General features: G+C 39.6%; 1 protein-coding gene across 3 annotated transcripts; it reads left to right on the forward strand.

Moving 5' to 3' along the window:
• Positions 1-1,073: 1,073 nt before the first annotated feature.
• Positions 1,074-5,664, forward strand: LOC135598117 (cell division cycle 20.2, cofactor of APC complex-like). Of its 3 annotated transcripts, none has more exons than XM_065091651.1 (3): positions 1,074-1,189; positions 1,551-2,939; positions 4,483-5,203. In XM_065091651.1, the coding sequence occupies exon 2, from the start codon at positions 1,591-1,593 to the stop codon at positions 2,824-2,826; it is 1,236 nt and encodes a 411-aa protein (XP_064947723.1). In that variant the 5' UTR covers positions 1,074-1,189; positions 1,551-1,590; the 3' UTR covers positions 2,827-2,939; positions 4,483-5,203. The 3 variants fall into 3 exon arrangements, with proteins under 3 accessions (XP_064947723.1, XP_064947724.1, XP_064947722.1); XM_065091652.1 differs by having other exon boundaries at positions 1,091-1,235; positions 4,483-5,205; XM_065091650.1 differs by lacking the exon at positions 1,074-1,189 and adding an exon at positions 5,480-5,664 and having other exon boundaries at positions 1,243-2,939; positions 4,483-4,681.
• The last annotated feature ends 18,384 nt before the right edge of the window (positions 5,665-24,048 follow it).

Below are 24,048 nucleotides of genomic sequence, written 5' to 3' on the forward strand. Positions count from 1 at the left end.
AAGATATAAGAGCATGATGGAAATAGAAGGCGAAAAGACTAGTGATATCAATATAGGAGAGAAAGTAGTAGAGGAAGGAGGAGATACCATGTGAGGCATATTTGGTTTGGATAAACTCCATAATTAAATCATCTAAACTATGTAATAAAAGTCAAGGACAAGAGCATACTTATTCTATTATTATATTGATCACACAATATTTGATGGTATTTACCTTTTTTTATAATAATTATTTTTGAAACATATCAATGGAAGTTATTTTTATCGGAGCAAGGTAAATGATATTGTGATATTGAGTTTTGATTTTGTATAGTATCTTAAGATGACACAAGCTCATGATACCGTTAGATGTATAATGTGTTGGAATCAAAATTTTTCTTATGTCCAAAAAAATTACTAAGTTTAACATTAATGTTAGAATCTTATTTGTTAGATATAATACTAATGATAATTTTATTGGTTTGTAAGTATTACTTAAAAATGATAATATCAACAACTACAAAATTAGGATTATCTTTACATAGACAAGTAAAAAAAATACCATGTCTCATTGTATTAGTAGGAATTTTATCAGTTTAAAATATTTCTTAAAAATGATAATCTCATCAGCTACGAAGATGATGAGTTTTTAGAGATAAATAAGAAAAAATCACGTCTTAGGCCTTTATCTGACTCTTGAAGACAGTAGAATCAAACTCCAGAATCCACTAGTTCTTTGATTAGATCAACATATGATCTGCTTTCATCTCTACTTCCGTCTTGAGTTTGTTCTCTAACATATTTTGTCGTTGAAGTGAAACGCTCAATTACAAGCAATTGTTGCTACCTCTTCGACGACAGAATTCCTCAGGAAATTGTAACGCAACATAAATTTGACGGTGATTAATGTGTATATAACGGTGCGATTTCAATGCCGTTACCTTATTAGTTAAACATAACGGGACGTTTCAACGTCAGTCAACATTGGTCGGTTGAATATAACGGCACGATTTCACGATATAACACAAGGCTGGGTCGGTGGCGTCTATATAAGCCGAGACCACCCTTTTGCGAACCTCATAACCTCTCTCGGCTCTCGCGCGCTCTGCTCTCGGCTCTCCTTTTGCTCTCTTGGCGATCTCGTCTTTCTGCGAAGGTCGGAGCTGCTCTCCGACGAAAGGATAAAGCTTCGACCGATCGTCGGCTGGGAGTGAGCGTCCTCTCCTCCGATTTAGGGGAGAATTTAGATTCTTGTTGTGGCGATCTCATTCCTTTTCCTTTGCTTGAGGTTTCGTTTCGCTTCGCTGTCGAAATTTTTTAGGGTTCAAGATATTGTTGAATTTTGATGATTTGGTTTCGTTTTGGTTGATATACTTGACAATTTCCGTGACCAAAAGTCAGAAATTTTGTTGTTCTCGGGGTTCTTTTTGATCAATTCTTGGTTATCGATCGTCTGGGTTTTCAAGTTTCTTTTGGGAAGTTCGATCTTTCTGGTTTTCTTGATTGTCTCTCGTCACCTCGGCGTTTCTCGTTCTGGTTTCGATTGGCAAGATGGCTTCTTCTCGTTCCAGGCGTGTGGAGTACGACCGCTTCATCCCGGTCCGATCGGCGATGGACATGGACTTCGCGCGCTGTGCTCTAACCATGCCTTCCAGACCTCAGCGTGATGGTTCGATAGAATCCCCATCGAGTGCAGCGTACCAAAAACTTCTTGTTCAATGTATTTTGAAGAACAGATCTCGCATTTTCGCATTCAAGAGTGCACCCGAATCACCGGCCGACAAGGTGTGCCAATTTGACGAGGACAATCGACCGCACAAGAAGCAACAGAGACGAATCCCAAAAGATCCAGATAGGGTTTTGGCTGCTTATGACATCATAGATGATGATAGGTTGAATCTCCTCGACTGGGGAAGCAATAATGTGTTGGCGATTGGCCTCAATGACACAGTGTACATATGGAATGCTGCGAATAAGTCTGGTACGAAGTTTTCACGAGCCTTAGAAAACAACAGCCCTGTCACTAGCATCAGCTGGTCCCCAGACGGCAAAGTTCTCGGTGTCGCATTTGGCAATTCAGATTTAGATCTGGTTGATGCAGCAACAGGACGTCTGTTGGTTGGGATCCAAGGTGACAGCCACTCCTTTGTTTGTTCACTTGCCTGGAGAAGTAATGCAATCTTGACGACTGGGAAATCCGATGGTAGTGTTGTTGATTATGACATTAGAAAAGATGACCGGGCCATCTGTGACTATAAAGGGCATCGACTTGAAGTTTGTAGTCTTAAATGGTCCGAGTTGTTTGGGCGATATCTGGCAAGCGGAGGGAAGGACAAACTTGTGCACATATGGGACGCCCGCATGGCTGTTGCAAATCACCATCCGTGCCAACATCAATTGCTTCACAAGATCAGCAACCACACTTCCACTGTGAGGGCCCTTGATTGGTGCCCTACCAGGAGCAATCTGCTGGCTTCTGGTGGAGGACGCAATGATCATTGCATTAAGTTTTGGAATGCTGCTAATGGTGTTTGCTTGAACTCAATTGATACCGGCTCTGAAGTTTGTGCATTGTTGTGGGACAAGAACAAATCTGAATTGCTGACCTCCCATGGGTTTCCAAACAATCAACTCACCCTATGGAATTACACATCCATGACGAGAAAAGCTGAGCTTTTTGGTCATTCATCTCGTGTTCTTTACTTGGCTGGGAGCCCATTGGGTGGTGTAGTAGCTTCTGCTGCAGAAGATGAGACACTCAAGTTCTGGAATGTCTTTGAGACTCCCAAACCACTAAAACCTAAAGCAAACACTATGCCCTTTGCCCAATTTAGTGTCATAAGATGAAACTGCTGATGGTTGGAAAAGATTACGAGAGTAATACGGAAAACATTTTTAGTGCTTGACAAGAAGATCCATTGTTGATAGCATTGCATAGAGAAGTTTGTGGCATAAAAAAGGTAACATATTTTCATACAAGCATCATACATTTAAGATCTTCATATACGAGTGCAAGAGCCTAAGTTAAGTAAGAAATTACAACCATGCTTTAATTTTTACAGCATTTTAATAGGTTTATTATATAACAAACCAATGTGGTTGCAGCTGCAAGTTTGATTTTGTATCCAATTTTTCTTTCAGCTTTGCATATATCTTGGTATAACCTTTACCATATTGATGACACATACAATCTATAAGCACTACATTATTGTTTCTATATTTTATGTGTTCTAGTTTTAATATTTTTATCAATGTTACATTCTTGTTGTATGTTTTTAGGTGATTTGTTAATTCTTCCTTCTTTAAATTTGAGAATCTTCATTTTGACTTCTCAAGCACTAGATGAAAATGCTGATGGTTGGAAAATATTATTAGAATAATACAGAAGACTTCTCTAGTGCTTGAGAAGAAAATCCATTGCTGGTAGCATTGCATAGAGAAGTTTGTGGCATCAAAGAGACAACATATTTTCATACAAGAATTATAGATTTGTGATCTTTAGATATGAGTGCAAGTGCCTAAGATGAAAAATTTAGAACCATGCTTTAATTTTTACAGCATTTTAGGTCTATTTAAAATGAGCCTATGTGGATGCAGCTACAAGTCTGATTTTTGTATCCAATTTTTCTTTCAGCTTTGCACATATATTGCTATAACCTTTGCCATATTGATGGTACATGTAATCTATAACCCCTACATCATTTTTGCTATATTTTATGTGTCCTAGTTTTAATATTTTTAACCATGTTACAGTCTACTATTATAGTTCTGTCTTTTTAGATAAATGATTTTTTTTTCCTTCTTTAAATTTGATAATCTTCATGTTGATCTTATTTTTTGTTTGTTTATGCTAATTATGCATAATTAGACCAACGAGGTAGTTGTTTATATATTTTTTTTGTTTCTGTTTTGTTGAGGTTTCTTATGATTGTAATGTAGCCTCCTGAATTTCAGACTTTTCTTGCCGTTGAAAAAACTGGTTATAAAGTGTATAATTTGTAATCTTAAATGGTTTCAATATGTTACTATATAGTGAATAACCTCCAAGTAAAATATAAGTTCAAGAGTGAAATCCAAGCTTAAAATATTTCAATTTTAAAAGGATGTATCATAATTTCTGTAGAATGTAGTTATCATACTTATAAGAACTGCAAACCAAATTGAATATTTAATAGTAAAGAGATATCAAACAAATAATTTTATGAGTTTGATAAAGATGAGGTATTATGATTCTGTTTATTACATTTTTTTTCTGTGATATAAACAGAGGCTCATGGCTTTCCATTAATAGACTGTCTTCTGCTGGTCTTAAGATAGGGCTTGATAAATGGAGTCAAATAGGATATTATGCAAGTTCTAAATTGTGAAAATAAGCTTACGATACCGACAGTTAACAAATGCTAGATTATAGTGATAATGTCGTTCTGGTCCTTCTAGATTATAGTAATAAAAAGATCTTCATTGAGTCTGAATGTTCTAATTTGTGATTATTTCGGTCTGCAGGATTTTTCTTGCTGATTAGCTGTTGCATTGTAGCAGACTAGTAGCAATCTTCATGAGATTGTTAGAGAAGCTTGCTAAGTTTCATACAAATGCTCGGCAACTAATGACATGGCTATTGTTTCAGTATTTTGAATTATGCTGTTGCAGTCATCTATCACGAGTTTCATCATCCACGTGCTGTAGTTTTAATCTGCTACTTGTGAGTATAAAACTGACCTCTGAATTGGTATTTCTTCATTCCACCTTACCTGTTTATTTAAGGAGAATAAGCTATCAGCAGCTGTTGTGATTATTGATTTTAATTCATAATATCACATATGTAAAAGGTTTAAATTGACATGATAATTCCAGTTGAAACATTTAAGTGATTGTTTCTTTGAGTCATTTAATTGACATGCTTATTTTGGCCCAGTTGTGTGGCTTTGACCATTCTAGTTAGTTTGGCTTGAAGATTTTCAACCTAACAAAGCTAATCTCAGATCTGAAATCAAAAGTGGCATCAAGTCCAGTATTTCCTATTTGATTGAGCTCAAATTGGAGCATTAGAAAACTACACGGTTCTTCCTATCTGTCATGTCCATCCTTGTCAAGCTTTATTGATTAGGAATTTTGCTACATAGTTTACTTAATGCTAACCAGATTCAGTTTTTCTTTCATATCAAATTTTGTGTTGTTCATGAGTTGATATGCAACATGATGTGTACTTCTTTTTGTCAACTTGGTAAGCATATCAGTGCAGGCCCCATTTGTTTTCAGTTTTGTACAGTAGATTTGCCTAATATCTTTTGATTACAATTACCGTGATGATTAAGTATCATAAATCAAGCATTTGTTAACTATTTTAGATTTGTGATGCTTTAGATTTTCCTAACATCACAGATAATTTCACCTGCAACAACTTTCTTATAGACTGCCATTTGTGATGCTTTAGTCATATGTTGAGGTTTATCTTTCTTTTATTTTATGATCAAGGCACATTCTTTATTTGTTCATTCAGGGACAAAGAGACCTGGAGCATTGATGCTTCACTTATTAGAATTTGAGATTCAGGTTTGAGTATCTTTTTTTGTTGAAGCTATTATATTAGCCCTTCATTAGAGAATATCTCTAGTGGTTTCTCAAATTTGATTATTGAAAAGTCTAGTTTTTTACTTGCTCTTCTAGCGTGCCTCTTAACATTCTGTAACCTTGCTTGTGAATTATTGACAATTACTATACAGGAATTGTGACTTCTGTTAGTCTTTCTGTTAAGAAAGAAAAAAGAGACATTATCTCACTCTTGAATTGCATTATAGATATTCTTTTATCACATATCATTCATGAATAATATTTTTAGAAACATTTCAATTTCTTTAGCCTTTGGTTTTTCTCTTTTATTTGTGTGTTTTTCACTTTGCACTTTTCTGGCAAAATATATTGCAAACTGATATTTAGATCATTTTATCATCATTTTAAAACTAAAGAATTTTCATATTAAAAATATAGGTTTGTCTAGAGGAAGCCTACCTTGTTGGAGTTGAATGTAAAGGCACTGAATATATAATACATTTGCTGTTGATGAATCACTTGAAGAATTTGCACAATTAGCTCATGCTATTACACTTATCGAAAGTATGTTTCTATTTCCCCCATTGAACATGATGCAGCGAATGGTTCTATGGTTGCTCTAAGTGTGCATTTCTAGAGGTTTAGAATCTAGGAGTATATTATTGCTTTGGCTGTCATTAAATGTTGAAATTCAGAAAATATATCTTTCTATCATGATTCATTAGTAAACTCTACAGCTCTTCCTATCTATCATGTCCATTCTTGTCTAGCTTTATTGAATAGGAATTTTGCTACATAGTTTTATTTGATGCTAACCAGATTCAGTTTTTCTTTTATATCAAATTTTGTGTTATTCATGAGTTGATATGCAACGTGATGTACTTCTTTATGTCAACTTAGTAATCATATCAGTGCAGGCCTCATTTGTTTTCAGTTTTGTATAATAGATTTGCCTAATATCTTTTGATTATAATCACCATGATGATTAAGTTAGCAAATTACTTCATGGTTCATGGTATGCAGATAATTTCACCTGCAGCAACTTTCTTATAGACTGCCATTTGTGATGCTTTACTCATATGTTGAGGTTTATCTTTCTTTTATTTTATGATCAAGGCATATTCTTTATTTGTTCATTCAGGGACAAAGAGACCCAGAGCAAAGATGCTTCACTTATAGAATTTGAGAATCAGGTTTGAGTATCTTTTTTTGTTGATGCTATTATATTACCTTTACTAGAGAATATCTCTAGTGGTTTCTCAAATTTGATTATTGAAAAGTCATTAGTTTTTTGCTTGCTCTTCTGGCTTGCCCCTTAACATTCTGTAACCTTGCTTGCCAATTATTGACAATTACTATACAAGAATTATGACTTCTATTAGTCTTTCTGTTAAAAAAGACAAAAGAGACATTATCTCACTCTTGAATTGCATCCTAGATATTCTTTTATCACAGATTATTCATGAATAATATTTTTAGACACATTTCAATTCCTTTAGCCTTTGTTTTTTCTCTTTTATTTGTGTCTTTTTCAATTTGCACTTTTCTGAAAAAATATATTACAAACTGATATCTAGCTTATTTTTTCATCATTTTAAAAATAAAAAATTATCATATTAAGAATATAGATTTGTCAAGAGGAAGCCTACCTTGTTGGAGTTGAATGTAAAGGCACTGAATTATCAACATCATCATTTGTTGTTGATGAATCACTTGAAGAATTTGCACAATTAGCTCATGCTGTTACACTTGCCAAAAGTATGTTTTTATTTCCCCCATTGATCATGATGCAGCGAATAATTCTATAGTTGCTCTAAGTGTGCACTTCTAGAGGTCTAAAATCTAGGAGTATATTATTGCTTTGGCTGTGTCATTGAATGCTGAAATTCAGAAAATATATCTTTCTGAGGCATCTTTCTGACATGAACTCCATTCTTTAATCTTACATAGGAAATATTTGATTGATGTCACTTATCTAGTCCTACATGACATGTCATACTTAGTAATTTGTGCATCTCTTTATATATGTCTCCTTCAAGATTCATAAAAGTCATCCAGTGTTGTCAACAACACTAATAGGCAGTGATTGCAAAAGGCGCTCGGGCGCTCGCCTAGGCATTCGGGCGAGGCGAGGCGAGGCCCGAGCGCCTCGCTAATGTCCCAGGCGGCGCGCTTCAAACAGGCGCCGCCTGGGCGCTCGCCCGAGCCCAGGCGCTGGGCGCTTCGGGCGAGCGCCTGGGTAAACCAAGGCGACCGAACCAGAATTTTAGGTCTGGTTCGGTCCTGGTTCAGTTGTTAGTTGGTTCAATCGAACCAACTAAACCGATATAACCCCAACCCTAACCCTAACCCTAACCCAACACTAACCTGCTGCCATTGTCGCTCTCGATCCCGATCACGATCTCGTCGCTCGCTGTCGCTGCTCGCCGCTGTCGCTGCTCGTGCCTCCCGCGAGCCCTCCCGCTGCTCGCGCCTCCCGCGAGCCCTCTCGCTGCTCGCGTCTCCTGCGAGCCCTCCCGCGAGCCTTCCCGCTACTCGCGCCTCCCTCGAGCCCTCCCGCTGCTCACGCCTCCCGCGAGTCCTCCCGCTGCCGCTGCCGCCGCTCGCCGCTGCTGTTGCTGCTGCCGCTGCCGCCGCTCGCTGCTACTGCTGCCGCCACCGCTGCTTCCTCGTTTCTCCATCAGGCTCAGTATACTCTTAATATTAAGTTTATTTGAATTTTGAAATGATTAATTTTCTGTTAATAGATTAATAATATATTATTTTGATTTTAATGTTGTTAATTTTTATTTATTTAAAATTATTGTTATAATTATATTATATATTTTTATAATTTAGATAATTTTAAATAATTATATTATATTTTTATAATTATATTATATATTTTTATAATTTAGCGCCTCGCTTCGCTCGGGCGAGCGCTTGGGCGAGCGCCTAGCGCCTCGGGCGTTTGTGGACCTTGGCGCCTTTTGACGCCTAGCGCTTTTTAAATCACTGCTAATAGGTGAAGACATCATGGATAGCTATTGCCATCCATTGAGATGTTGTATTATTGGTTATATTTATTGGGGTTGTATAATGTTGATTTTTTCAATGGTTGTGATTTAAATCCAAATAGTCACAATCGTAGTTGCTTTCTATTTGGCTGAATAAGCTTTGGTGTTAGCGGGTTCTTTGGTTACGTTAATGTCGCTTGAAGCTAGGGAATTGGGTTAGAGAAATAAAAAAAAATCAGAAAATCTCAGAAAGTCAAAAATTATGAAAGCAAATGTAATTTTCAAATTTTTTTGTGGCCTTAAAATAGAAATATTAAATGCAAAGCTACCTTTTTTGTGATCTTGGAGTTCTCTCTTGGTGGTTGTTATTTGTCATATTCTTGAGAAGGATTAGTGACCAGATGACACTCCTATAATATGGGCTCTTTGCTTTCTCCTTTTCTAAATTTCTATGGAATACTACAATCAAAATTTAATGATCTATAAACTCTCCTTAATCTTAGATTTTTTCTAATTGAGTGTGTTTGTTCGGGTGAAATTAGGGAGTAACTTATTGACCAAATGACACTCCTATAATATGGGTCGTTCTATTCTCCTTTCCAAAATTGTTGTGGAATAGTATAACCAAAATTTAATGATCTATAAACCCTTAGGTTTTTCCCAATTGAGTGTGTTTCTTCTGATGAAATTAGGGAGTAAACTATTAATGGTTTTATTCTCTTCATTTCTTGGGTAACCACAATTGCAATATGTAGAATGAATTTTCTTCGTCAGGTCTTATGCTGTCTAGTTTGAACTTACAGTAGCATTTCTAGAGTGCTTGTAATCAAGATTCTAGTTATGCCAACTGATCCAAAGTTTTGTTTAGGCTTGCTTATTGAAATCAAAGACTTTATATTGGCTCTAGAAAGGGTGATGAAGTCAAGTTTGCAATCCAAGCCCTTGATATTGAATGTGTAATTTTATCAAGAAGAAGTTCTTATGCATTTATGATATAATTATTATGTAGTCATTAAAGCTCTCTAATGTTGTATTTTATATTTCTTACTATGCTTTAACTAAAATGACTTTACTCGCAATAATATAAACTAAAATGACATTACTAGGGGTGAGGAAGGGAGAAGAAGGAAGGAGGAAAGAGGAAGAAAAATGGACGTAGAAGGATGCTATGGTGGAAGAGGCGGAAAAGAAGATGAGAACACTTGGCGGTGGTTGCAGAAAGAGCAAAACAGGCTTGTGAGGAGACTCAAACCTCAGAAGGAGAACCAATTCAAGTAATTTTAAAAGAAAAAATGATTTGATTTGGGTCTTTGAAAAGGGAAAACGGCCCTAGCATTTTTTTATAAAAAAGGAAAAAAATCATACCATACAGCCTGAAATGAGGCAGTCCACATCTTAAATCATGCCCGGACAGTCATTATCAATCAAACTGATTAAAATTTAAATCTATGGGTATAACACGAACAAGTATACAAACAAATAGTTGAATATTTTAAAACTGTACGATATACTGATGCCAGCAAATGACCACATTGATGTTGTCGTTATACGTTGGTTACTTGAATTAGTGCTTTCTAGAATAGTAACATGAAAAAAAATATTGAGGAAAAATAAGTTGGAATATATAAGATATCTTTTATGACTTGAAAGAAAAAACACTTATTTGAGGTAAAATTACTAATTATTATGTATCCTGTTGATGGCATTCGCCACCAAGTTGGAAAATAACCAAATTTCTTTGATCATTAGAAAAAAATAATCGATAATTTTATGAAGAAATACTTATAATGAGTAAGAAGAAGCTGATAAAAAAATATAATAACACAATAGAATTATGTAAAATATTTAAAATAAATTCAAAAATAAAGATTTAATTGAAAGCTAGAAGATCAAAAATCTGCTTATGTTGATAAAGATTTGTAGAAAAATTACAAATTTAAGAAAATTAAAATTTAACAGATTTTATTATTTAAAAGATCACGTATGCAAAGGAAAATTTTGTTGTGTCTCTGATGTAATGCATTACTTTCTGAGTTACTTTCTGCCATTTGGTAAAAAGTGGGAAAGATAAGTTAATTTCTGCCATTTAAATGCATTTTATAAATGTAATGAAATCTTCTAGCTCACCATTTTAGAGTAAGAGTAATGCATAGTTGGTAGAAAGTTTCTGCCAAGATTTCTTTCAAGTTGAGTATATCTCAATTAAGACATTTTTATGATGTTTGATGATATCTATCGTTTGTTGTCGATATCTAATTATCTTACACTTTCATTCAGATTTGTCGATGATATTTCTTTAATGTCGAAAATAACAGAAAACTTCACAAGCATGGATAGTTTTAGTATCTGAATAGTGTAAGTTACAAAAACTCCAATGCAATATATTCAAATAGTGTCCTTGTCTTTTAATTGTCGTTTGCATGGATTTAAGCAGTGTGCTTCCGCTGCAGTACCTTCGACTATGGATTGGTTTTAGACCATACGGTCCAATGCTAGTTTGTTTTGTTTTTTCTATTATCTTTTCAGGTGATGTATGACCCAATTATTAGTACCATGCTGGTCTCATAGAATTTTGAAACTGATATTAGAGTGAGATTGTAGACCTTGTTGTGTATATTTATTTTATTTCACGAGTAATTCTGATGCATCTTTGATTTGAATTAACCTTATTTCCGGTAATGTATGGAATCTTACTTCTAGATGATTGTGTAACTTAGAGAAGGCACTTGGTGGGGATGTTAGGATGTATGATGGAACTGCTCTCATTGTCAGTCTCTTCAACCAAAAGGGTGCAAAATTCATGAAGGAGCCTTACAAGCAAGTGCTCACTAGGCTTTTTCAATTTTAGCTATTTTAGATTTCATGGGAGCCAATGTCATGTCACTAAACATGCATTTGTTATTCATTTTTAGTTTTTGACTTCCCTGCATTAGATGTTATTGTTGCTTGTTTCATTATACCTTAGCAATCTAAAAGTTAGGGATGCAATCCTAGAGACATTATATGTAATCCAAGTTACAAATATTGTATATGTTATTGCATAACTCTTAGGGTCTGCTGAAATAGAAGTTGCATTTGACCTGAACAACAAAAATGATAACAGATAACTTAATTCCTGATAGTTTAAGAAATTTTGAATGTTTGTTTTTTGATATTACAGTATGGCTCCTTAAGTCAAGTCATTGATGGTTTGAGCAATTTAATTATTTCCTTTCTTATAAATTTTTATCTAAAAGATTCTCTTCAAATCTCTTGGTAATTTCTTACTTTCCATTTATTTTCTTTTAGTATGCTTGTTAATGAAGCTATCTCTTGATCTTCAAAGGTCTTCCCTTATGAAGAATGCCATCAAATCATTTGCTATTATGATCATCTGTGCTAACTAGTTCATATATGGATTAGAAAATTGAACAAAAGGTGCACAAAAAATGGTATTGTCATACAAGGTCTGATTTGTGTGATTTAACAGGAAGTAAAGCCATGTACTTGGACATACTTGTTTCCATTTCTACAATTGTCATTTTCAAATTCCTACTACGTTTTTCAGGTTTTCTCTCTCTTGTAAGGAGAATATCTGTACAAATGTTTTTAACACCGTCGATGTCGGTCCCAAGCCCGAATGAAAAAGGTGGAGGGTTGTGTAAGGCCACTAAGAGCCAGCTTGAAAAACATTTGAGAACTCATATGCATAATCTTAATTGTTTCATAATAAAATTAGGTCATCATTGAGATTAGATGTGAGACATATTTACCACCAAAGTATAATAAAATGTGAAGGTGGACTTCTAGACTGTTTGGAAGAAAACTATGATATTAGGTTTCAACATTGGTGTAAAATAGATAAGGGGACAATTGGATTAGGCTAGTAACATGGAATATAAGGGGTTAGATTGCCACAGTAAAATTATGCAAGTATCATTCATAGATATGCCTCGAAATAATGTTGTAAAATCAAGAGATTTTGGAATATAATTATATTACTATAATCTGTGTCTTGAGAAAATATTTTGATTCATTGTTTATGCCTCTTACATTTGTCTTAAGTGATTAAATCAAAGGAGAATTTTTAGAAAATTTAGGTAATATAATCTAAGGAGAATCTTTTATTCAAAATCTATAATTGGAGGACATTTGATTGATTATATAGGGAGAGAAGCATGACAATTATGCAATTATAATTGTGTTTGACAATCAAAAGAGCTGTCCTCATCAACCACTCAAATGCTGTTGAAAAAACTGGTTATAGAGTGTATAATTTCTAATCCGAAATGGTTTCAGTAAGTTAGTATATAGTGAATAATCTCCGTAAAAGATTAATTCAAGAGTGAAATCCAAGCTTAAAATATTCTAATTTTAGTATGATGTGTCATAATTTCTATTTTAAACAGCAGTCATTAGACCTATGAGAATAGTAAACCAAATCGAATAATATAATAGTAAAGATATATCAAACAAATAATTCTATGAGTTTGATGAAAATGAGGCATTATGATTCTGTATATTATGGTTTTTTTTTCTGTGATATGAACAGAGATACATGTCTTTATATGAATAGACTATGTTTTTTGCTGGTCTCAAGATAGGGCCTGACAAGTTCTAAATTGTGGAAGTTAGCTTACTATACCAACAGTTAATAAATGCTTGATTATAGTGATAGTGTAGTTCTGGTCCTTCTGGATAAAAGGATCTTAGTGAAGGTTCTAATTTATGATTATTTTAGTCTCTGGGATTTATCTTTTACTGAATCAGCTGTTGGTTTGTAGAAGACTAGTAGCAATCTTCATGAGATTGTTAGAGAAGCTAGCTAAGTTTCATACAGATACTCACCAACGAATGACATGGCTACTGTTTTCAATATTTTCAATTATGGTGTTGCTATCATTTATCACAAGTTTCAGCATCCACGCCTTGTGGTTTGAATTGTGCGCCTTGCAAGCATAAAACTGACCTCTGAATCAGTATTTCTTCATGCCAATTCCTAGTTTATTTAATGAGATTAAGTTAGCGATTGTTTTTTGCAATTCCTAATATCGCATATGGTAAAATGTTTAAATTGACATGATAATTCCAGTTGAAACATTTAAGCCATGAAATGCTTATTATAACATCACGACAATCACCATGATGATTAGCTTGTTAGCAAATTGCTTCATGGTTCATGCTATATGGATATTTCACCTGCAACAACTTTCTTATAAATTGCCATTTGTGATGCTTTAGTCATATGTTGAGGCTTATCTTTCTTTTATTTTATGATCAAGGCATATCTTTTCTTTTGTTCATTAGGGATAAAGAGGCTCAGAGCATTGATGCTTCACTTATTAGAATTCGAGAATCAGGTTCATTTATCTTTTTTTTAAAACTATTATATTAGCCCTTTACTAGAAAATATATTTAGGGGTTTCTCAAATTTTATTATTGAATAGTCTATTTGTTTACTTGCTTCTCATTCTTGTTTAACTTCTGGCTTGACCCTCAACATTCTGTAATATTTCTTGCGAACTATTGGCAATTACTCTATGGGAATTGTGACTTCTGTTAGTCTCTGTTATGTTTATGTAAGAAGGAAAAAAGAGACATTAACTAATTCTTGAATTACATTCTAGATATTCATTTGTCACCGGAGCATTCATCAATAATATTTTTACACATCTCAATTCCTTTAGCTTTTACTTTTTCTTGTTATTTGTATGCTTTCATTTTGCACTTTTCTGTAAAAATATATTGCAAACTAATATTTAGCTCATTTTTCCATCATTTTAAAACCAAAGAATTATCATACTAAGAATATTGGTTTGTTCAGAGAAAGCCTACCTTGTTGGAGTTGAATATTAAGGTACTAAAGATAATACTTTTTTTATTGATTAATCACTTGAATAATTTACACAATTAGCTTATACTGCTCCACTTATCAAAAATATGGTTTTTAATTTCGATGTGTACTGCTCGATATAGGCAGTACATATTGGTCCAAGAGCCTCTCGGCAGTCGGCACGCAGACTGCCTGCTACCCGCCGGTGCCAAATTTTTGGCCCCGTATCACCCGATACAGGGTTGTATTAGGTAGTAACGGTCGAAATTTCAACCATTACCAACCTATATCATATTTTAGGCGTACCGCTCGATATGGTATGCCTCGATACGTATTGTACCAAGACAGTACGGACCGAACTTGTGAATCTTGATCAAAAGTATGTTTCTTATTCCCCCGGTTGAACATGATGTAGTGAATAGTCCTATGGTTTCTCTAAGTGTGCATTTCTAGAGGTCTAGAATTTATGAGTATATTATTACTTTGGGTTATTGAATGATGAAATTCAAAAAATCTATCTTTTAAGGTTTTGTTTGGCATGAACTACATCCTCTAATGTTACATAGAAAATATTTCATTGATGTCACTTACCTAGTCTTACATGACATGTCATATTTAGTAACTTATACATCTTGTTGTATTTGTCTCCTTTAAAATTCATAAAGTGTTTCCAACAATAAAACAACAAGTGAAGATTAGAAATGTTGTATGATTGGTTATATTTATTAGGGTCATATAATGTTGAACTTTTCAATGTTTGTGACTTAAATTCAAACACTCACAATCGTGGTTGCTTTCTATCTGGCTGAATAAGTTTAGGTGCTGTCGGGTTCATTGCTTATGTTAATATTGCTTTGAGCTCGGGATCCTGGTTAGACGAATTTAAAAAAATCAAAGAGAATATGAAGAAGTCAAAAATTCTGAAGAAAAATATAATTTTTATATATTTTTATGATTTTAAATGGAATATTAAATGCAAAGCTACCTTTCTTGTGATCCTAGAGTTCTTTCGTGGTGATTGTTATTTATCATTTTTTACAAGGATTAGTGACCAAATGACATTCTCATAACATGGGTCTTTCTCTTTGTTTTTTAAAATTGTCATGGAATAGTACAATCAAAATTTCATAATCTATAAATTCCTCGACCTCTGGTCTTTCCATATTAAGGTGTATTTGTTTTGATAAAATTAGTGAGCAATTTATTAATGGTTTTGGACTGTTCATTTCTCAGGTAACCAGAATTGCAATATGTAGATACGGAATAATTGGATAGTGTCACTTGGTAGAACGAATTTTCTTGGATTATGCTATCTAGTTTCAATTTTCATTACTCTTTCTAGAGTGCTTATGATCATGGTTTCAATTATGCTCATTGATCCAAAGTTTTGTTTATGCTTGCTTATCGAAATCAAAAGATTTATATTGGCCCTGGAAAGGGTGCTGAAGTCAAGTACCTAGTCCGAGCCCTTCATGTTGAAATTATAATTTCATTAGCAACAAGTTCGTATGCATTTATGATGTAATTATTATATAGTCATTAAAACTTTCTAATATGGTATTTTATATTGCTTACTTTGTTTTAACTAAAATGATTACTCACAACATTCAAACTAAAATGACATTACCGACGGTTGAAGAAGGGAGAAGGAAGCAGGAAGAAAAATGGAGGTAGAAGAAGGAGGCCGTCGAGAAAAAGGAAGAAAAGAAAGAGGAGAATATTCAGGGTTTGTGGGGAGGGAGAACACTCGGCGGTGGTTATACATAAAGTAAAATGGGTTCGTGAGGAGTTGGTAGCCCTAGAAGGGGTCGATTTGAGTAATTTTAAAAGAAAAAAATGGTTATGTTCGGATCTATTAAAAGGGAAAACTGGTCTAGCATATTTTTTTTACAGAGTTTCTTGCTCTATTTTGGACCGGTGTGGGCAAGGTAAATAATCTATGACAATAGAATTAGGCTGGTAGAATTGGAATATATGAATATTTTCAGAAAAGGGGTTAGATTGACACATTATATCATTATATATATATATATATATATATATATATATATATATATATATATATATATATATATATATATATATATATATATATATATATATATACACTGCATAGTTGGTTAAATGGGTTAAGGGAAAAGATGTAAGAGATTGTTAATACTAGATAATTAAACATACATTGGTGTAAGTATCTTTTATAGATAGGGGTCAAAGTAATGTTGTAAAATCAAGAGATTTTGGGATATAATTGTAGTAACTTTTATTGAAAATCTATAATTGGAGGACATTTGAATGATCATATAGAGAGAGAAGATGGTGAATTTAAAGGAATATATGAGGGCTTTGGATATGAGGAGAGGAACAAAGAGGGTGGAACGATTTTGGATTTTGCTACATTAATGATTTCATTGTTATTGATGCTTCAAGAAAAGTGATGAATATCAGATTACTTATAAGAGTAGACATGGATATAGTTGGACCTTTTTTTTATTATATGGTATATTTTAAAGATCGTAAAGTTATACATAATAAAAAGTTCATGAATAAATCAATTGGTTGTTTTAGGTATTCACTTTTTTGAAAATGGAAGAGAAAAGAAGATAGTAAATTGTACCAGAATTAGATAGGATAATTTTAAAGACATAATTTAAGATTTTATAGAAGTGGGATGGAGAACGAAGAGGTTTCAAACTTAAATAAGTTTACTCTTAATCCTGTGGACTTTGATGATCACTGAGATTAGAAACATGAAAAGATTCATTTTAAGAATCTAAGAGTAGAGGTGTACATCTGAGAGAGAGTTGGTGACGATATAAGTTCAAAAAGCAATCACACCTAAAAGATTGTGCTTGAAAGATTGATGAAATTATAAAATAAGGAAAATTTAGTATATATGTAGGTGACTAAAAAGAGGCAAATATAAATTGCATGCATGACAAAAGTACAAGGCTTATCTAAAGTCTTACAGTAAGCTAGGTACTAACGATAGAAAAAATGATATTTTTTCAAAAGTTAAAGAAAGAAATATCAAAGATTTAGGTAACCATGGACTTCTAAAGGATGATGATCACAAGATATTTGTTAATAATATGGAGATCAAGGAAAGGTGGTTTTTTTTTTGTAAATTAGCTAATGTACATTCTATACATGGCTTAATTCTAGTAGTAAATGATGGTGTTAAATTTAGAAGTAATAATTATGTTTTTCTTGGATTGAATAAGGTAAAATAAGACTAACAAGGATGAATATGGGTAAAAGTGTGGGACCAATTGACACATTTATTATGGTTGGAAGGGATCATGAGATAGTTTGGTTGACTAGTTTAGTTTAAGAATAAAAAAATGTCTATTAAATGGAGGAAGAACTTAGTACCATATTTATAGCTGCTCTTATTAGAGAGTAATTAAGATAATAAATCACACTAAAAAGTTTTGGATTAGGGTTGTTAGTGAACAAATGTGTCGTGGCTGGTGAGTCAGCACGGCCTGGTCCACGGGTCGATGTCGGGAGTCTTCTTTAGGTTGAGTTAGATGCGAAGGTCGACCGAGCACTCACGACGAGGTGCTGATCAGCATTCCTTAGTGTGCTGATCCGGGCATTGTGTATGTTGAGCTGCATCTCTCCTTCTCCAGGGTGGTTGGTAGCTTGTCTTCGCGAGGTAGCTGCGCCCTCGGGAAGGGGTGCTGGTTGGCATTGGTCGGGATCCGGGCCGGTTGGCTGTTCTCCTTCGTGCACTGGATGATGATTCCTGGGTGGTTGGCAGCTCGCCTTCGTGAGGTGGCCGCGCCCTCGGGAAGGGGTGCTAGTTGGCGTTGGTCGGGATTCGGGCCAGTTGGCTATTCTCCTTCGTGCACTCGACGATAATTCCCGGGTGGTTGGCAGCTCACCGTCGTGAGGTGGCCGCGTTTTCCTGTAAAATTGGCCCTCGTCGGGATCACCCGACGAGGCCCCTCCGATGAGCAAGTCAGTCGAGTGATCAATTGATTTTTTTGTCTCCTCTACCAAATGCTGGCTAGAGGTCTTTATATTACTGTACGTGGGTCGGTCGTATGCAGGTTGGCGTGGTGGACGTGCCGAGCAGTGCCTTAGTACGGATTCTGACTTGGCGTGTCTTGGGGGGCGACGTCGTATCGGGGTTCCCGAGGCCGAGCAGTGCCTTAGTACGGATTCTGACCTGGCATGTCTTGGGGGTCAAAATATGCCGTATCACTTACCCCCCCCCCCCCACCCCACCCCCCCCCCCCCCCCCTCAAGGCGCGGGGGCCTTAACGGGCCAGGAGGCATACCTGAGTTGGAGGGATATTGATCGCTTAGGAGAGGAAACTGAATTGACTTGTCGGGGGGGGGGGGGGGGAGGGGCGGGGGGATTATAGGGACAACGCCCCATGCCTCGGGCAGGATTGATTCTGCGAATCGAGCTATCGGGGCCTGTCGTGCTTGGTCGGTCGGATAACTGGTTTGGCGTTGGTCGGAGTTACGGACCCCGATTTTGTGAGTCGGCGAGCGGACCGAGGTGACCCGGTTAGAGCTGCGAGTCGTGGATCAACGTGGAGTGGCTCGGGCATCGGACGGGGAGAGGCATCGGGTCGGCCGCGAGGTGTGACTCGGGCGTTAGGTTGTTTGAGATGCGGCTCGGGCATCGGATCGACCGCGAGGTATGACTCGAGCGTTAGGTTGTTCGAGATGCGGCTTGGGCATCAGATCGGCCACGAGGTATGACTCGGGCGTTAGGTTGTTCGAGATGTGGCTCGGGCGTCGAATCGGCCGAGAGATATGACTCGGGCGTTAGTTTGATCGAGATGCGCTTAGGCGTGGCTCAAGCGTTGGATTCGCCGGGGTACGTTGAGGCGTGGCTCGGGCGTTGGATTGGCCTAGGTGCGCTGAGGCGTGGCTCGAGCGTTGGATTGGCCGAGATGCGTGGCTCGGGCGTTCGATGGCCGAGGTGCGTGACTCGAATGCTGGATTTGGCCAAGATGCGACTCGGGCATTGGATTTGCTGAGATGCGTAGCTCGGGCGTTGGATGGCTGATGTGCGTGGCTCGGACGCTAGATTTGGCCGAGATGCGACTCAAGCGTTGGATTGGCCGAGATACGGCTCGGGCGTTAGATTGGCCAAGTGGATAGATTCGGCTCTGAATCAGACCTAGGGACCGAATAAGTTCGGTTTCGAATCGAGTTTGGGGACCGAGTTTGTGAGCTCGGCTCCGTATCGAGTCTGGGGACCGAGTTTGTGAGCTCGGCTCCGTATCGAGTCTGGGGACCGAGTTTGTGAGCTCGACTCCATATCGAGTCTAGGGACCGAGTTTGTGAGCTCGACTCCGATTTGAGTCTAGGGACCGAGTTTGTGAGCTCGGCTCCGAATTGAATCTGGGGACCGAATTTATGAGCTCAGCTCCGAATTGAGTCTGGGGACCGAGTTTGTGAGCTCGGCTTCGAATTGAGTCTAGGGACCGAGTTTGTGAGCTCGGCTCCGAACTGAATCTGGGGACTAAGTTTGTGAGCTTGGCTCCGAATTGATTCTGGGGACTGAGTTTGTGAGCTCGGCTCCGAATTGAATCTAGGGACCGAGTTTGTGAGCTCGGCTCCAAACTGAATCTGGGGACCGAGTTTGTGAGCTTGGCTCCAAATTGAGTCTGGGGATCGAGTTTGTGAGCTCCGCTCCGAACTGAATCTGGGGACCGAGTTTGTGAGCTCGGCTCCGAATTGAGTCTGGGAAGTCGCCAGTCGGGAGCGACCCGGGTAGGAAGTTGTGCCGGCAAGGCACAGGTCGGGAAATGATCTTGCGAGGCTCGGGCAAGAGCTGGGCCGGCGGGCCGCAGGTCGGGAACCAATTTGGAGAGGCTCAAGCAAGAGCTGGGCCCGTGAGTCGCAGGTCGGGAACCAATCTAGAGAGGCTCGAGCAAGAGCTAGGCCAGTGAGCCGCATGTCGGGAACCGATCTGGAGAGCCTGTGGACCTCTTGCCACGAGTAGCTTTTTGGCGGGAGATTTTGGATGACGAGGCATTTTTCGATGGGTCCCCTGGGACGTGGAGTCGCTTCTCAAGGTTCCTCGAGATAGCACCCGAGGTGACCTTTTCGGATGAAGTCCTTGCTTTGATTCTGAAGGTCACAGCAATCTTCCGTGTCGTGGCCGTAGTCCCAGTGGAACGTGCTCAGAGGGAGAGGCGGAGGCCTCGGGAGCAGTAGCTCTTGTTAGTCAGGCCTCTGGCAAGGTTGCACCGGGGCTGCTGAAGTCGTTCCCCGGGATTGTTCCGCCCTTGACGGGCGTTGGATGGCCGATGTGCGTGGCTCGGACGCTGGATTTGGCCGAGATGCGACTCAGGCGTTGTATTGGCCGAGATGCGGCTCGGGCGTTAGATTGGCCAAGTGGATAGATTCGGCCCTGAATCAGACCTAGGGACCGAATAAGTTCGGTTCCGAATCGAGTTTGGGGACCGAGTTTGTGAGCTCGGCTCCGTATCGAGTCTGGGGACCGAGTTTGTGAGCTCGACTCCATATCGAGTCTAGGGACCGAGTTTGTGAGCTCGACTCCGATTTGAGTCTAGGGACCGAGTTTGTGAGCTCGGCTCCGAATTGAGTCTGGGGACCGAGTTTGTAAGCTCGGCTCCGAATTAAATCCGGGGACCGAATTTATGAGCTCGGCTCCAAATTGAGTCTGGGGACCGAGTTTGTGAGCTTGGCTCCGAATTGAGTCTGGGGACCAAGTTTGTAAGCTCGGTTCCGAACTAAATCTGGGGACCAAGTTTGTGAGCTTGGCTCCGAATTGATTCTGGGGACCGAGTTTGTGAGCTCGGCTCCGAATTGAATCTAGGGACTGAGTTTGTGAGCTCGGCTCCGAATTGAGTCTAGGGATCGAGTTTGTGAGCTCGGCTCCGAATTGAATCTGGGGACCGAGTTTGTGAGCTTGGCTCCAAATTGAGTCTGGGGACCGAGTTTGTGAGCTCCGCTCCGAACTGAATCTGGGGACCGAGTTTGTGAGCTCGGCTCCGAATTGAGTCTGGGAAGTCACCAGTCGGGAGCGACCCGGGTAGGAAGTTGGGCCGGCAAGGCGCAGGTCGGGAAATGATCTTGCGAGGCTCGGGCAAGAGCTGGGCCGGCGGGCCGCAGGTCGGGAACCAATTTGGAGAGGCTCAAGCAAGAGCTGGGCCCGCGAGTCGTAGGTCGGGAACCAATCTAGAGAGGCTCGAGCAAGAGCTAGGCCAATGAGCCGTAGGTCGGGAATCGATCTGGAGAGCCTGTGGACCTCTTGCCGCGAGTGGCTTTTTGGCGGGAGATTTTGGATGACGAGGCATTTTTCGATGGGTCCCCTGGGACGTGGAGTTGCTTCTCAGGGTTCCTCGAGATAGCACCCGAGGTGACCTTTTCGGATGAAGTCCTTGCTTTGATTCTGGAGGTCACGGCAATCTTCCGTGTCGTGGCCGTAGTCCCAGTAGAACGTGCTCAGAGGGAGAGGTGGAGGCCTCGGGAGCAGTAGCTCTTGTCAGTCGGGCCTCTAGCAGGGTTGCACCGGGGCTACTGAAGTCGTTCCCCGGGATTGTTCTGCCCTTGATCTTTTGATGTTCATGCGCTTTCCCGCCACTAGAGCTTCAGCGACAATGTACTGGTTGGCGCGCTGGAGCATCTCGGGGATGGTTATTAGCGGCTTCTCGATCAGTGACTAGAAGAACCTTGAAGGCTTCAGGCCCATCAGAAACGCCTGCATGATTAAAGAGGGGTGAGCGTCTGGAAATCCCCGGATTTCAGTGGTGAATCGTGCCACGAACTGAGAGAGCGACTCATCTTTGTATTAAGATAACGCGAGCAGGGTGGCCGTGGAAGGCCTGGGTCGCACGCTGGCAAGGAAATTCTGCTTGAACTCCCTGGCGAGCTGGTCAAAGGAAGCGATTGAGGACTAGCGCAGTCGGCTAAACCATGCTCGCGTCGGTCCCCTGAAGGCGGTTGGGAATGCCCGACACAACAGTGTATCGGAGGTGCCATAGAGGGCCATCTAAGCCCGAAACACGGCGACATGCTCTGCGGGGTTGGAGCCGCCGTTGTACGTCTCCAATGCGGGTAACCTGAAGTTGAGGGGTACAGGCTTGTCTTGTATTTCCTGAGTGAAAGGGGATCCGCCCAAGTTGCCTTCGTTCGACTCGCACTGCGATTTCTGGAACTCGCGTTGGAACTCATCCAAGCGTTGGTTGACCCGTGATAGCTAGATCCTGAACGAGTCGTTCGCCGAGTTGGACGATATGGTGTCGGGCTCGGAGCGAAGTGGTGTGATTTGACAGGGTGCAGGTATGCTCTGCTAGGGCGGGCCTCTCAGGTCCATTGCTTGCTCTCGGGCTTCTCCGGCCCCGACCTGCTCCCCGCTCGACCGCTGTTGGGTCAGGCCGGTTGAAGGAGCTGCTAGCTGCATGATCTGGGGAATGAGTGGGACGAGCGTCTGCATCATCCTTGCCATCGCTTGTGCTTGCTTGGTCAGGCTGAGGAACGCCTCGTGCAACACGGCCGAGGGTCCCGTGGTAAGTCCAGGAGGTGGTAACCCCGGGTCATTGAACGAGCGCTAGTAGCGATTTGGCGTCGAGGCCGGGATCCCCCCATCTCGAAGAATGGGGAGGGGCTGATCTCCAGGCCCGACAGAAGGGTGACCGGCCGGTAGTTCTCCCTCGGGGAGAGCTCCCGCAGGATGCTCCTGCGACATGGCCCTCCTTCTAACGCCAAAATGTTAGTGAACAAATGTGCCGTGGCTGGTGAGTCAGCATGACCTGGTCCAGGGTCGATGTCGGGAGTCTTCTATCGGTTGAGCTGGATGCCGAGGTCGACTGGGCACTCATGACGGGGTGCTGATCAGCGTTCCTTGGTGTGCTGATCCGGGTGTTGTGTATGCCGAACTGCATCTCTCCTTCTTCGAGGTGGTTGGCAGCTCGCCTTCGTGAGGTGGCTGCGCCCTCGGGAAGAGGTGCTGGTTGGCGTTGATCGGGATCCGGGCTGGTTGGTTGTTCTCCTTCGTGCACTGGACGACGATTCTCGGGTGGTTGGCAGCTCGCCTTCGTGAGGTGACGCGCCCTCGGGAAGGGGTGCTGGTTGGCATTGGTCGGGATCCGGGCCAATTGGTTGTTCTCCTTCGTGTACTAGACGGCGATTCCCGGGTGGTTGGCAGCTCGCCTTCGTGAGGTGATCGCGTTTTCCTACAAAAATGGCCCTCGTCGGGATCACCCGATGAGGCCCCTCCGATGAGCAAGTCAGTTGAGTGATCAATTGATTTTTTTGCCTCCTCTGCCAGATGCTGGCTAGAGGTCTTTATATTACTGTACGTGGGTCGGTCGTACGCAGGTTGGCGTGGTGGACGTGCCAAGTAGTGCCTTAGTATGGATTCTGACTTGGCATGTCTTGGGGGCGACGTCGTATCGGGGTTCCTGAGGCCGAGCAGTGCCTTAGTACGGATTCTAACCTGACATGTCTTGGGGGCCAAAATATGCCGTATAAGGGTGATTGATGATTGGGTAAAATTAAAAACAAAAATGTTCAAGAATCAATTTACATGGTGCTTAGAAGATCAAATATGAAAGTTTTTTTATTCATTAAGAAATTTTAGGGAAACACATAGTGAAAGAAAGAAATTTTGTATATGGTTGATTTTATTTTATTTAGAAAAAGCAACTAGTTTTTAGAGATTTGTTATGATGTGTTTTGTATAAAAGAAGGTCTATATACTAACTCTATTGATGC

This window comes from Musa acuminata, chromosome BXJ2-1 (genome assembly GCF_036884655.1).
Source record: "Musa acuminata AAA Group cultivar baxijiao chromosome BXJ2-1, Cavendish_Baxijiao_AAA, whole genome shotgun sequence".
In the NCBI taxonomy this organism is placed as follows: Eukaryota; Viridiplantae; Streptophyta; class Magnoliopsida; order Zingiberales; family Musaceae; genus Musa; species Musa acuminata.

Coding starts and splice junctions, on each gene's coding strand:
- LOC135598117 (XM_065091650.1), top strand. CDS start 1,531: ATGGCTTCTTCTCGTTCCAGGCGTGTGGAGTACGACCGCTTCATCCCG.